General features: G+C 46.7%; 1 protein-coding gene across 1 annotated transcript in view; it reads right to left on the bottom strand.

Annotated features, from left to right (window-relative positions):
* Window positions 1-2,595: 2,595 nt before the first annotated feature.
* LOC309350125 (uncharacterized protein) overlaps window positions 2,596-15,019 on the bottom strand; it is a 64,716-nt gene continuing 52,292 nt past the window's right edge. Inside the window, exons 5-13 of the mRNA XM_081876794.1 lie at window positions 9,247-9,288; window positions 7,984-8,525; window positions 7,137-7,193; window positions 6,127-6,275; window positions 5,362-5,423; window positions 4,723-4,764; window positions 3,745-3,974; window positions 3,151-3,207; window positions 2,596-2,691 (exon numbers count right to left, since the gene is read on the bottom strand). Coding sequence (XP_081732920.1) covers window positions 2,666-2,691; window positions 3,151-3,207; window positions 3,745-3,974; window positions 4,723-4,764; window positions 5,362-5,423; window positions 6,127-6,275; window positions 7,137-7,193; window positions 7,984-8,525; window positions 9,247-9,288 — 1,207 coding nt within the window. The 3' untranslated portion in view covers window positions 2,596-2,665. The remainder of the gene's footprint in view (window positions 2,692-3,150; window positions 3,208-3,744; window positions 3,975-4,722; window positions 4,765-5,361; window positions 5,424-6,126; window positions 6,276-7,136; window positions 7,194-7,983; window positions 8,526-9,246; window positions 9,289-15,019) is intronic.

Genomic DNA, 15,019 nt, shown 5'->3' with positions numbered 1-15,019 from the left:
CCTCCCCTGTCTGTCTGAAAAGAGCACACCTTTTGGCCAAGCTGCCTTTCTACCCTTCTTACCCAGAACTTCAAAGTTTGGGCAACTTCAGACTTTTGCTTTAGTGGGTAGACCCAGCAGAACCTAGAATAGTCATCCACTAGGATTAAAAAATACTCGTTAAGGGAGACAGTTGGTAGGAAAGGAGCAGCTACATCAGCATGAACCAGTGGTTTGTGGTTTCTCTCTGGCTTGTTCTTGCTACAAGGCAAGCCCTGCTTTTAACCTTCTTGCAAATATTGCAGTCTAAGTAATTATCACAACTTTTAATGTTTTTCATCCCCCCCCCCTTAGCACCTTAAAGCTACCATGAGACAGACGCCTGTGCAGGAGATGAATACACATATTGTGGGTTGAGCCATTTTGCACATTTGCAACCTTAGACTCACACCGCAATACATACATATTAGTTCTAAGGTTAGAATTTGCCAACACTGCCCCATTTTGTTTTGTATGGCACTCATCGCCCACGAAGGTTACTTCAAAGCCTACTTTTGCCAACTTAGGGATACTCAGGAGATTGTTTTGCAAACTAGGCACACACAACACATTCCTGAATGTGGGAACACAATCTCCCCCTTACAGATCACATTAGCTTTCTGGCCTGTAGCAAGACTTACATGCTTTTCGTTCAAAGCCCTAGCATCAGTCAGCAATGCTTTTCTTTTACAAAAAGTTTGAGAAGCTCCACTGTCCAGAACCCACAGCTCTTCATTTTCTTGGCCATCTGCAGACACCCAAGCGTAGATTCTCTCTGCTGCCTCCTGTGCTTCTGCTGTTTTCTCGGGCAGTTCCGAAGCAGATGTCCACTGGACTTGGCGCAAAAACACCTTTTCACTTTGTTGACCACCGGCTGGTCTCCAGCAGCTCCTCCTGACTGTTTCTCCGGCTCCCGACACCTCTGGTCTTCCCGGCTGTTGTTCCCTCTGAGATGCTCCAACAGCTGGCCTGAGGTCGTCTTTCGCTCTGCATGCCTGTCCTCCTCTACATACAACCATCCGGTATTCCAGAGTCAGCTTATCATTCTCTACCAACTCGAGGGAATTTACCAGCATATCATAGCTGTTGTCAAAGGAACTCAGGACCATAAAGACTTTGTCCTCTTCCCCCATAAGCTTCCCTCTTAAGGCTAGCTCCTGGAAACAGCCTGTTAGGAATTTTAGGTGGTTTACCAGAGTCACCCATTTTTTTCCACCACCGGTACAGTCTCCTGGTCAGTGTTATCAGAGAGCCAGCTGTCTCTCACACATGGACAGCCCTGAGCGCATTCTATGCCTCACTTGTCGTCACCTTATCTGCTATGTAGACTAGCTGGCTGTCGTCCACTCCAAGGATGATCATAGCCAAGGCTTTCTCATCCTTTTCTAGCTGAGCCTCTGCTTGTGCCAGCTTTTCATTGTCATCCTCATCCTCCTCAGGGGGCTAGGGTGGTTCTTCCACCACTTTCCACAGGCCCTCACGCTTGAGGAAGTGTTGCATGCGGACCGACCAGGTGCTATAGTTCGTGGCCGTCAGCTTCTCCAGCAACATGCCAGCTCTGGACTGCTCCATACCTGCACCTCACCTCCAACTCCCCACAGCTAGATAACTGCTACCTGTACTCTTGCGCAGCGGAAGCATGCTGGGCCCATAACCCTGTCGTGAATTCGTCGTGGCACTTTAGCAGAAATGCTCAGAGCTCCAGGTTCTTCAGTGCAGTATATTTATTGTGAGATATATACACACAAATATTTACAGGCTATAGTACACGAGCAGTTCATACAGTGAAGCAGAGTACCTGGCTGCACCTTAAGGTAAATAGGAAGACCTCTAACTCTATCTCACTACACACCTCTACACCACCACCTTACTGCTGGACAGGTTTCCCTTTTAAACCGATGACAGCCAATCAGCTGACAGCACATTACTGCTGAGTCATTCTGACCCAGCAATTCCATAGAAAGTGTTGCAAGCTGGTTGCATCAGCTAGCAAACTCAAGTCAGCAGACTTAATATCTCACACAGCATTCTGTGAATCCTGACAGAGGTATCCAGGAAGTCATTTCCAAACCATTTCAAATCCTCAATATACTCCCAATAAATTAAAATGAAAGGCCTTACTGTTGGCGTAGCTCATCACATTTCTTGAAGTGTGAAATACTGCCCACGTGCAGATTCCAGCCCTAGAGGGAGGGAAGGAAGAAATCAGCATGAGAACACAAAAAAGCCTGGATGCTAGAGGAGAACAATGCGCCACCTAGTCCAGCATCCCTTCTCCTGCAACAGTCAGACAGATGCTTCCGAGAAACCCACAGAAGGGCCCTCCTCTGCTGCTGCTGCTTCTTCCAGCAGAAACTTTTTTTAAAAAAAATAATCATGGCATATTCATTTTTCTATAAAAATAAAACACTAAGTTCCACTTAGTGATATGCGCAAAACCCACTGATGTGACTTCCGTCTATAAAACTGCAAATCTGGTCATTAAAGGTCATGAGAGTCTGTGGCAGTGTTCAAAACTAGCCAGGGGCGAAGCACATCTTGCACTTCGCTATCAGAAACTTACAACCAAGTGGAGATGCCTGGGTGCCATAGTCCTCATAGCTTAAGATCTTCTTGAAAGCCAGAGGAAAATACACTCATCCTGGGCTCAATACAACCGTGTGTACTTTTTTTCTGCAGAACAAAGAACTCACCATCATACTTGAGCATTCTATTTTACACAGAGAACACACGTGTGGAAGTACTGTTGGTGACACAGCATGATAATCGTTCATCATTGATGGGGGTGGAGATCCTGAAGACTGAGGCATCAACGAAGCCGCAGGTGTTGTTGCGGGTTGAGCTGCTGACGGTACACCAGGTCCTGCTGAAGGAAGGCATGCTTCTGTTATGCAACACAGATGGATGCCAACGAAATTCCAGGAGAGAGGCAAAGGCCACCGCGGAGCTTGCTCCTACTGGATATCCCCTTCCCACCCCCTCCACCCCAAAGATCATTTCCCATCAACTACTCTGCGCAGGGGACAGTAAGCAAATAATGCATCAGGGTCTGATCCAGCTGAACCCCTCCCATCCTCCAGGGCCATTCTGAAGAGCCACTCTGGTATAGTGGTTAGTGTGTCGGACACAGACCTGGGGGACCAGATTTGGCTGGAGGTTTCCTGGAGCTTCCTGCTTCTGCAGATGACGCTAAAGAGGGGGAGAAAAAGCAAGCGGCTCATTATTATTATTAACAATAGTATTAAATTGGTATACCGCCCTCCATCCATCCATCTCAGGGCGGTTCACAACATAAAAATACAAGATTAAAAACCCAAAACATACAAAATAGAAACAAGAACAAAATGGAACCAATATTACCCCCCCTTGCAACAAAGGTCTACCCTGCATAGCATGAGTGCAAGAAGATCATTGTACTAAGCAACTGTAAAAACTACAGAGTGGGTGGGGGAAAACACCAGAGGAGTGAAAAGGCTGAGATCAACCAACATCCCCTTTTGAAATGGGTTGCAGAGTCACTCACACAATCCAATATAGGAACAGGCTTGGTCTCCTTGGCAGGCATTATATTGACACAATGACAAAGCCAGGAGAAAAACCCCCAGAACAGAACAAACTATTCACTGAGCCAAAGCCACTGCAACATGCCTGCCATTAACACACACATAATCCTGCTTACAAAAAACCGAAGGCCAGTTACTGAAGCATCTGTAACATCCATCTTACCTGGAGATTCAGTTGATTTTCCCAGTTCTCTCTTCTGACTAGAAGAGCTTTGAGAACTTGAGCTGGGGGAGCTTGGTCGCTCTGAAGACCTGGACCTACGTCTGTAGATCCTAGATCGTGACCGAGTCTGACTCGAGGCATGGCCAGGGACTGAGTGTTGTGAAGTGTTTGGGTTAGAACTGGTAGAGCATGGCATTGGGATATGTTTTTCCTTCTTGTCACCTTCATGTCTGCAAGAGGCAGAAAAAACATGATTTGAATGACTTCTCTTTTCCAAATGTTAAAGGAGAAATCAGATCTGCCAAAATCTTATTTTTGCAAACAGAAATAGAAAAGCTAGAAGTAGGAATTCTCAGGGTTGAAGCTAAAAGCATCAAAAGCCTACAGAATATGGCTGATGGGCCTGCAGCATCCAATGACTAAAGGAACTCAGATGCTGGCAACAGAATGCCCAGCTTCATACCAGAAAATTATGGCTCTCACCTACACTTGGAATGGCTACCTGCCTGCTAGTGGTTTATAGCTGCAGTGCAACCCACAGCTGCTCAGCCAGCTGGCCCCTGGAGCCTTAGAACGAAGACAAAAGGGTCGGCAATCTGAGTTAAGCAGCTCCTACATGTACTGGTCAGTGACAACCAGTAACCTGGGGTGGAAAATATTATCCCGGGGGGGGGGTTACTTTTTCTGCAACAGTGTTTTTTGTTACATAGTTTCTAAGAAGCAGTGAACGGGGGCCAACGGCAGATACTTGGCAGTTTTGCAGTTTTGAGTTTTATCTACTAAATACAATGAAAGACCAGAATTAGATCAAAGATCACTTTCCTGGGCATCAGAAAATATCCCAGTGCAGAATGCCCTGATGCAAATTTCCCACTCAAATTGTCTCCAAAAACCCACACCATCGGGGACAACAGGGAAATGAGATTACTGCAGCCTAATTCTCATTACTGAGTATTCATGTTGAGATTGAAAGGTTACCTCTGTAACAAAGAGCATTCTTCTGGATTCCAGTCAGGATACCTGTTTCAAGAAAAGCCAGCAAAACAGCTGTGTTATTCATTTGACACAGTACATGTACTCCATTCCATTATCATTCAGGCAAGTTTCTAAAACTGTCAAGTACTTCTCTCCCTTTTGTCCAAATTATAGATCTCTTACTACTGATCTTCTGGGGAAGTTTAAAGGTGACTCCATGAGGATTCCCTGACTCTTGGACCCATTATTCCAAAAGCTCCCTGAAACGAGACTCAGGTCCCAGCTCCTCCAAGAACTGGTTTGTCCTGAAGCCACCCCTCATAAAACTCTGCTCATGCTCCACAGGCATCTAAAAGCCACAGAACGCAAAATGAGATGCCTCTGAGCTTCTGCCTTCTTCCCTGGTTCAGCTCTACAATCGGCCTACAGACCACTTATACAAATTCAGGCAAAACACAACCTAGAGCAGGCACCGGTCCTTCAAAGGTGAGCTCCCACAACTTCCTTGGCTGAGGTTTGTGGCAAGGCATGTAAGCAATGGCTCTGCTGCTTTTAGCAAAGCCCTGAGCTATCCAGGAAGTCATTTCCAAACCATTTCAAATCCTCAATCTATTCCCAATAAATTAAAATGAAAGGCCTTACTTTTGGCGTAGCTCATCACATTTCTCGGAGTGTGCAGCAGTGCGCACGTGCAGATTCCAGCCCTACAGGGAAGGAGGGAGGGAAGAAATCAGCATGAGAACACAAAAAAGCCTGGATGCTAGATGAGAACAAATTGTCACCTAGTCCAGCATCCCCTTCTCCTGCGGCAGTCAGCCGGATGCTTCTGAGAAACCCACAGAAGGGCCCTCCTCTGCTGCTGAGCAGCAACTATAAAAAACCAAACAACCCCAATGGTATATACGGTATATACGTTTTTTGCCAACTGACACCTTGGTTTAAGAAGCCATTTGTCACCTAGCTTATATATCTGAGTTTCTACAGCAGAGTAGAAACACACTCACCTGCCCTTCAATCCTGTGTATGAGTTTAACAGTGGACAATGTTCAATACTGTGCAATGCATTTAATATTAAAATAGACAACAGCAGCTCAAAGTCAGATAAGACAGAGTCTCCAGACATGGTGTCAGGTTTGAATCCCACCAATGTCAAATGGGCTTTCTGGATGTGGGGATTCATGGTGCCCTGAGGTGGCAGAGATGTCTCCTTGGGGATTAGGGGAGGGGGGATATGCTGCAGTGATGCTGTCCAACAAGATTTGGAGCTCACTCATGTTGACTTCCCCAGGATAACATCAACCACTCCTCATAGCGTAAGATCTGCTTGAAAGCCAGAGTGGAAAATGCACTCATCCTGAGCTCAATACAACCGTGTGCACTTTTTTTCTGCAAAAACAAAGAACTCACCATCATACTTGAGCATTCTATTTTACACAGAGAACACACATGTGGAAGTACTGTTGGCGACACAGCATGATAATCATTCATCATTGACGGAGATGGAGATTCTGAAGACGGAGGCATAAACGAAGCCACTGAAGGTACCATAGGTCCTGCTGAAGAAAGGCATGATTCAGTTATGCAACACAGACGGATGCCAACGAAATTCCTGGAGAGAGGGTGCCAAGGGCAAAGGCCACCTCATAGCTTGCTCCTACTGGATATACCCTTCCCACCCCCCAAAATGATCATTTCCCATCAACTACTCTGCGCAGTGAGGTGCCCAGTAGAGAAGGGACAGTAAGCAAATACAGTGGTGCCCTGCAAGACGAATGCCTCGCAAGACGAAAAACCCGCTAGACGAAAGGGTTTTCCGTTTTTCGATGCGCTTCGCAAGACGAATTTCCCTATGGGCTTGCTTCGCAAGAAGAAAGCCCATAGGGAAATCTCCAGGGACCTCTTTTAAATGCTGGCGGTGGGGAGCAAAGCCTTTCCCCCCCCTCCGGCCTTCAGAAGAGGTCCAGGAAGGCCGGCGGGGGCCGAAAGGCTTTGCTCCCCACCGCCAGCATTTTAAAAGCGGTCCGGGATAGCGCCCGCCAGCATTTTAAAAAACCCCGGGACAGCGGAGAAGTCCTCTGCTGTCCCAGGGTTTTTTAAAATGCTGGGGGTGGGAAGAAAAGCCCTTGTCCCCCCCTCCCCAGCCTTCAGAAGAGGTCGGGGGACAGACTGTCCCCGGACCTGGTCTGAAGGCGGTTTCCATAGGAACGCATTGATTGATTTTCAATGCATTCCTATGGGAAACCGTGCTTCGCAAGACGAAAAACTCGCAAGACGAAAAAACTTGCGGAACGAATTAATTTCGTCTTGCGAGGCACCACTGTAATGCATCAGGGTCTGCTCCAGCTGAGCCCCTCCCATCCTCCAGGGCCATTCTGAAGAGCCACTCTGGTATAGTGGTTAGTTTGTCGGACACAGACCTGGGGGACCAGATTTGGCTGGAGGTTTCGTGGAGCTTCCTGCTTCTGCAGATGACGCTAAAGAGGGGGAGAAAAAGCAAGTGGCTCATTATTATTATTATTATTATTAGTATTATTAGCAGCAGCAGCAGCAGCAGTAGTATTTATTAAATTGGTATACCGCCCTCCATCCATACATCTCAGGGCAGTTCACAACATAAAAATACAAGATTAAAAACCCAGAAAATACAAAATAAAAACAAGAACAAAATGGAACTGTCAAGGAACTGCCATCGGCTCAGGGGCGAGAGGGGAAAAGCCAGGTGGATTAGAGATCCCCCAAAGATCGTGGGAAGCAGCACCTCCTCAGCGGAGGAAAGTAACCACGCCTCCAGTGGAGAGGAGCTTCAGGGCTCGGAGGAGGCGAGACGATGCCAGGACACCTTGTCTGGCGAAAGCAGGGAGGAGAGAGTTTCTCTGTTAACTGCACCCTCCCTGCGCAGTAGGCTTCCGCACCGAGAAGGGAGGCGAAGATTGGGCTTCAAGAAACTACTCTGCTGGGGAAGGTTTAAGGACCGCCCACGCACAGATTCTGCCAGTGAATGAGCGAGCCATGGAATAGTGGCGCTCTGCATGGTGAAGGGTTTTTGGCACCAATAAGGAAGCTTTACAGCTGACCAGGGAGGCACTTGCCTGATTGCTCTCGAGTAACCCCCTGATATCTGTACAGGAACCAATACCCCCCAGAACAGAACAAACTATTCACTGAGCCAAAGCCATTGCAACACGCCTGCCATTATCACACACATAATCCTGCTTACAAAAAACCAAAGGCCAGTTAGTGAAGCATCTGTAACATCCACCTTACCTGGAGATCTAGTTGATTTTCCCAGTTCTCTCTTCTGGCTAGAAGAGGTTTGAGAACTTGAGCTGGGGGAGCTTGGTCGCTCTGAAGACCTGGACCTACATCTGGGGCTGCTAGATTGTAACTGTTTTCTCCTGCAATGTTCAGAGCTCCTAGATCGTGATCGTTTTCTCCTGCAACGTTCAGAAGTCCCAGATCGTGACCGTTTTCTCCTGCAACGTTCAGAAGTCCCAGATCGTGACCGTTTTCTCCTGCAACGTTCAGAACTCCCAGATCGTGACCGTTTTCTCCTGCAACGTTCAAAACTCCCAGATCGTGACCGTTTTCTCCTGCAACGTTCAGAACTCCTAGATCGTGACCATTTTCTCCTGCAACGTTCAGAACTCCTAGATCCTGACCGTTTTCTGCTGTGGGACCCAGAGCTCCTAGATCGTGACCGAGTTTGACTCGAGGCATGGCCAGGGATTGAGTGCTGTGAAGTGTTTGGGTTAGAACTGGTAGAGCATGGCACTGGAATATGTTTTTCCTTCTTGTCACCTTCATGTCTGCAAAAGGCAGAAAAAACAGGAGTTGAATGACTTCTCTTTTTCAAATGTAAAAGGAAAAATCAGATCTGCCAAGATGTTATTTTTGCAAATGGAAATCAACTAGAAATAGGAACTCTCAGGGTTAAAGCTAAAAGCATCAAAAGCCTACAGAATACGGCTGATGGGCCTGCAGCATCCAATGACTAAAGGAACCCAGATGCTGGGAACAGAATGCCCAGCTTCATACCAGAAAATTATGGCTCTCACCTACACTGGGAATGGCTACCTGCCTGCTAGTGGCTTAGCTGCAGTGCAACCCACAGCTGCTCAGCCAGGTGGCCCCTAGAGCCTTAGAACCAAGACACAAGGGCCTGCAGTCTGAGTTAAGCAGCTCCTGACTTCCAGTCTGCTGCAGAGGACAAAGGTGGTGTGCTGAGTGTCGTCCACGACACGGAGCTGGCAGAGAGGCTTGGAGGGCAGCACTAGAGTTCAGCGCACCCCCCAAAAAACCCCACAGGAGTGTGGGGACCCAAGGGTTCCAGCAGAGTGAAAATTCTCCCCCCCCCCCAAGCCTGATCAATGTTAAGTCTGAGTTAAGCAGCTGCTACATATACTGGTCAGTGACAACCAGTAACCTAGGGCGGAAAATATTATTCTGGGGGGGGGGTTACTGTCAGGGATGAGATTACTGCAGCCTAATTCTCATTACTAAGTATTCATGTCGAGATTAAAAGGTTACCTCTGTAACGAAGAGCATTCTTCTGGATTCCAGTCAGGATGCCTGTTTCAAGAAAAACCAGCAAAACAGCTGTGTTATTCCTTTGACACAGTACATGTACTTCATTCCATTATCATTCAGGCAAGTTTCTGAAACTGTCAAGTACTTCTCTCCCTTTTGTCCAAATTATTGATCTCTTACTACTGATCTTCTGGGGATGTTTAAAGGCGATTCCATGAGGATTCCCTGACTCTTGGACCCAGTATTCCAAAAGCTCCCTGGCATGAGATTCCCAGCTCGTCCAAGAACTGGGTTGTCCTGAAGCCACACCTCATAAAACTCTGTTCATGCTCCACAGGCATCTAAAAGCCACAGAACGCAAGATGAGGCGCCTCTGAGCTTCTGCCTTCTTCCCTAGTTCAGCTCCATAATCGGCCTACAGACCACTTATACAAATTCAGGCAAAACACAACCTAGAGAAGGCACCGTTCCTTCAAAGGTGAGCTCCCACAACTTCCTTGGCTGAGGTTTGTGGCAAGGCATGTAAGCAATGGCTCTGCTGCTTTTAGCAAAGCCCTGAGCTATCCAGGAAGTCGATTCCAAACCATTTCAAATCCTCAATCTATTCCCAATAAATTAAAATGAAAGGCCTTACTTTTGGCGTAGCTCATCACATTTCTTGAAGTGTTCAGCAGTGCGCACGTGCAGATTCCAGCCCTAGAGGGAGGGAGGGAAGAAATCAGCATGAGAACACAAAAAAGCCTGGATGCTAGAGGAGAACAATGCGTCACCTAGTCCAGCATCCCTTCTCCTGAGGCAGTCAGACAGATGCTTCCGAGAAACCCACAGAAGGGCCCTTCTCTGCTGCTGCTGCTGCTACTGCTGCTTCTCCCAGCAAGCAAGTAGTTTTTTAAAAAAACTCATAGCAGTATATACATTTTTCGTAAAAATAAAACAATAAGTTCCACTTAGTGATATGCCCAATATCCATTGATGGAACTTCCATCTATAAAACTGCATAATCTCGTCATTTAAGGTAATGAGAGTCCGTGGCAGTGCTCAAAACTAGCCAGGGGCCAAGCACATTTTGCTCCTGGCTACCAGACACTTACAACCAAGTGGAGATGCCTGGGTGCCAGGATGGCGCCTGACGTCTCCACAACCTGGAGGTGCATGCCTGGGGATCCTGGGATCGTGATAGTCAAAGTTCTTAACCTGGCTCAAGGTTGTCTCTTGAACTAGCCGGATGTTTAACTGAGAATCAATCACAGTCAGGCCATCACTAGAAAAATAAGACTTTAGATCCATCTGGCCCCAAAATGGCAACTAGACATTCCATTTTGGCAACTGACACCTTGGTTTTAAGGAGCCATTTGTCACCTAGCTTAAATATCTGAGTTTCTACAGCAGAATAGAAACACACCTGCCCTTCAATCCTGTGTATGAGTTTAATACTGGACAATGTTCAATACTGTGCAATGCATTTAATATTCAAACAGACAACAGCAGCTCAGTTAGATAAGACAGAGCAATTGGCTCCTTACCTCTCGCCCTGACCTAGCCACTGTGATCCACGCGACGGTCACCTCCAGACTGGATTATTGTAAGGAGTCGGGCTGCCCTTGAGACTGACCCAGAAACTCCAGCGGGTACAGAATGCTGCAGCGAGACTCCTTACGGGATCTTCGCTGCGATATCACATTCACCCGGTGCTATACCAGCTGCACTGGCTCCCGGTGGAGTACAGGATCAGGTTTAAGGTGCTGGTTTTAACCTTTAAAGCCCTATATGGCCTAGGACCCTCGTACCTACGGGACCGCCTCTCCTGGTATGTCCCACAGAGAAACTTACGGTCTTCAAATAAAAACATCTTGAAGGTCCCAGGCCACAGAGAGGTTAGGCTGGCCTCAACTAGAGCCAGGGCTTTTTCGGCTGTGGCTCCGATCTGGTGGAACAATCTGTCACAAGAGACTAGGGCCCTGCGGGACTTGACATCTTTCCGCAGGGCCTGCAAGACAGAGCTGTTCCACCAGGCCTTTGGCCAGGGCAGAGCCTGACTCCCTCCCTCGGCAATCTTCGCGGAGCTCTGGCCCAATGGTTGCCAGTGGCTTGATTTGAATTAATTTTATAATGAATGATTTTAGAGTGTTGTGTTGTGTTGTACTGCTGTACTGTTTTATTGTTGTTAGCCGCCCTGAGCCCAGCTTCGGCTGGGGAGGGTGGGATATAAATAAAATTTATTACTATTATTATTATTATTATTATTATCAATCGTATGTTACGTTCTAACGCTATAATGCTTTCTTTACCAATATTTCTGACTGGACTGCAACCTTAATCCATTGTCTACTTTAAGTCCAACTTCCTTTGATCCCAGAAGCCACTAGAGCAAGTTTAATTATAGACAGAGGAAGCAGTAGAGGGAACTGGGAATCCAAAGTCAATTGATAACATGTCTATCATAAGGCAGCTTTTACAGGTGAAACCTGCAGAAATAGCCAGTCAGATTGTGCAAATCAGACACACACAATATTTATTCCCAAACTTCTTGATTGTTGGACATCTTACGGGAATAAAATCTACAGATATCCAGAAGTCAATTAAACCCAGTACATAGAACACATTGTGTACAAATGTTTGTAATTGGGGGGGGGGGGAGTGACTCACCTTCAACTGTTCACATTCTACATTACACAGAGAACAGACATGTGGAAATATTCTTGGAGATGCAGCATAGTAATCGTTCATCATCGACCGAGTTGGCAATCTCTTCAGCTTCTGGACATCTGCCTGTGAAAAAACTGGAAGCCAAGAGGCTTTCACTACAACAAAAGGTGACTCAATAGGATGCTGAGGTTTCTCATGGATTTTTTTCTGGCCACTGGCAGGTCCGGGCTGTATCCCGGCTCCTGCTGGAGGGAGGCCTAGCCCTGGCCCCTTGTTGGAAGCATCCATGGGGAAAAAGGACTGCGTACTTGATGTGCTTCTCTGGAATCCCATCTTTCGTATCAGCTCTTCTACCGCCTTCATTTGACTACTGGTTACACCAGAGGGCGCCGAAGACACGAGAGTCCTCTGCTGTGCTGGAAATCCTTTCATGTTCCCCTCAGTTGATGCATCAGAATTATAATCTTTGACCTCAAGAAGAGTTTCAGTATATTTGCTTTTATGCCCGTAATCAATTACCTTGCACTTCACCATGGTATCACGACCACCGTCACTGTGAAACGTTTCCTTTTCTCTGCTCTCAGAAGGTAAACTTGGTAATTGATGAGTCATTTTGCGCATTCGGATGTCCCTCAAAATCAAAGGCATGTTTTCTGCTGTCAGCTGATCATCCGGATACCGACTAAGTTCCTCCAAGTCTTCATTAGATAAGCCAAATCTTGCTAAGATGCTCGAAGCACTCTTGGTTGTACAATGGTTCTGGATACGTGTGGCTTGTTGTGCAAACTCTCCTGAAGTGATCTGGCTAGTATTTACAAGTGGTAAGTGAATAGCACATCCCTCTTCCTTCTGGTGCCGCTCTTGTCTAGGATCCATTCCATGTTGCGTGACCTGAACATGTTGCGTGACCCTCATTTCTGGTTCCATGACCCTTTGAGGCATTCTGGGAGGAGCAGACAGGTGTTGCCTTTGAAGACCATCCGGTCCAGGTCCCGGTCTTGGCCCCAGAAAAGGGCCACGCGGCATTGGACCAGGTGCATTGGGTCCCCTTGGCCTTGGAGGCATGTTTCCTCTAGGGTTAAACATGGCAAGTTTCAGAAATGCTTCATTTAACAAAGCATAAGATGCTATAGAATGGGTTGAAGCTACCGAGTTCAACTGGTGAAAAGCCAACTGTGTCTTAATCTGAGCAAGCTGCAAAGGAGGAGGAGGAGGAGGGCCCAACAAAAGTGGGCTGGCAATGCCAAGGTTCAGAGAATTCACAAAAGGTGCAAAATTTTCCAAGAACACCACAAAGCTGAAAGTTAAACACACAAAAATTAGATTACATTTATTTTTAATCTACTTTCTAAAATGGTTCTACTGCCTGTAAGTAAATTGTTTGAAAAACACAACCGTTTAGTTTTTTTCTTAGTAACAAATTGTTTTAGCAAAGGGGTTGGGGATTTTACTCACTTGTCAACTAAAAGTCATTTCATATGTGTTTCAACGCACTACAACCTTTGAATTTAAAAGGCTTTATATCCCACTCTAAACCAACCACACAAACAAGCATTTTCAATTGAAAACCCATGTGATTTTAATGCATTCTAGCCACATATCAAGTGTAATTTAATCAGGCCGTTAGAAAAATAATAATTTACACTACAACGATATGCAGAGTTACTAGGCAGCAAGTTCCATTCAGTTCAATGTGACTTACTTCCAAGTAATTAGATAAAGGATTGCCCTATAAAAGAATGTATTTGACAATGAAGATGTGCTACAACCACTATTTATGTGACCTCATCAACTAACAAAACTAGAGGATAATTTGAAACTTTGTGGCAAGGGCTGCATACAATTTCCCAACTAAATGGCTTCAACTATTTCAACACAGAAATTACTTAAAGATACTATGTGGGCAGGGGGAAATCACAGAAGAGTAACACGGAAAGGGCATTAACAGACCCCCTGGTCCATCCCCCTGGCAGGACCCAAACTACCACCAGTCTCAGTAATCTGCTATATTGGTGACATATCAGTCTTCAGAAAATTCTTCTGAAGGTTTACGTACCACTGATATCCGATAAAATCTCATAGCCTTCCATCAGGAGATTCTAGCCTTAATATGTCCCAAAACCTTTTCTTTCTTAGACCAGACATGTTACACACCAGAGGTGTCAACCTGTGCCCAAGATCGAGGTGGCCCAGCATGTGTGTGACATCGTGCGCTCAGAACGCATCGTGCTCATGTGAGGTCATGCACGTGACAGGCGTTACACATGCAAAGTCGCATCGCCAGGAGGGGCCCAGTGGGAAGCCCAGCGCAGCGCGGCATCAGTGGCTAGCAATTCCTCCTCTCTCTCGCTCAGGAGGAGCCTGCCACTGAAGCCGCACCCCATTTGGCTTCGCGCTTTGCCTCCTCCACCCCAACATTCAGGAGGCCTGGCCCCCTCCCAACAGATTTCGAGGGAGCCAAAGACACCTCAGCCCCATAGAGTTGCTGCGCATGTTACAAGCAGTTAATGTTTTCAAACAGGCATTAAACAGAAATGTGAAGGCCCATAAAAATCCATGAGAAAACTGTTTTCTTCACACACAATATTCTTCCAGCTTCCGCATCTAATGAAAGAAACTGATGAATCGGAAAATACACCAACACAATTGAAGAACAAACATGTTAAAGTTGATAAACCCATTTCTATTTGTGCAAAGTTAATAAATGCTGCATACATTCTCTGGGGAAAGGAAACAAAATTTTCTAGTTTTCTGTGAAGCAAAAGTAGTTGTCGCTCCAAATGTTCAGCCCCTGCAGCATTTTTGCTAAATCATCACTCATTCATACCATATGAAAGCGAAACAAATAAGCACCTAGCTGAGAGCAGTGGAACATCCCCCAGCAAAGTGTGCTTATTTATCTAAGGCAGTGTTTCCCAACCGGTGTTCCGCGGCACACTAGTGTGCCGCGACACGTTGCCTCGTGTGCCGCTTGGGAAACACTGCTCTAAGCGAGAGGGGACTCTGCTCAGGCTGCATCCACCGTGCGCGAGGGAGGCGCTTCCTCTCGTGAGGGAGGCGAGAAGAAGGGAGGCGGGGCCGAGCAGGCGGATTGGCCCGGCGGCGGCCGTGACGTCACCCTGCGCGC

This window comes from Podarcis erhardii, assembly GCF_964252035.2.
Source record: "Podarcis erhardii genome assembly, chromosome: 9".
In the NCBI taxonomy this organism is placed as follows: domain Eukaryota; kingdom Metazoa; phylum Chordata; class Lepidosauria; order Squamata; family Lacertidae; genus Podarcis; species Podarcis erhardii.
Note: the sequence above shows the minus strand (reverse complement) of the source record. Positions and strands in the feature narration are given on the sequence as shown.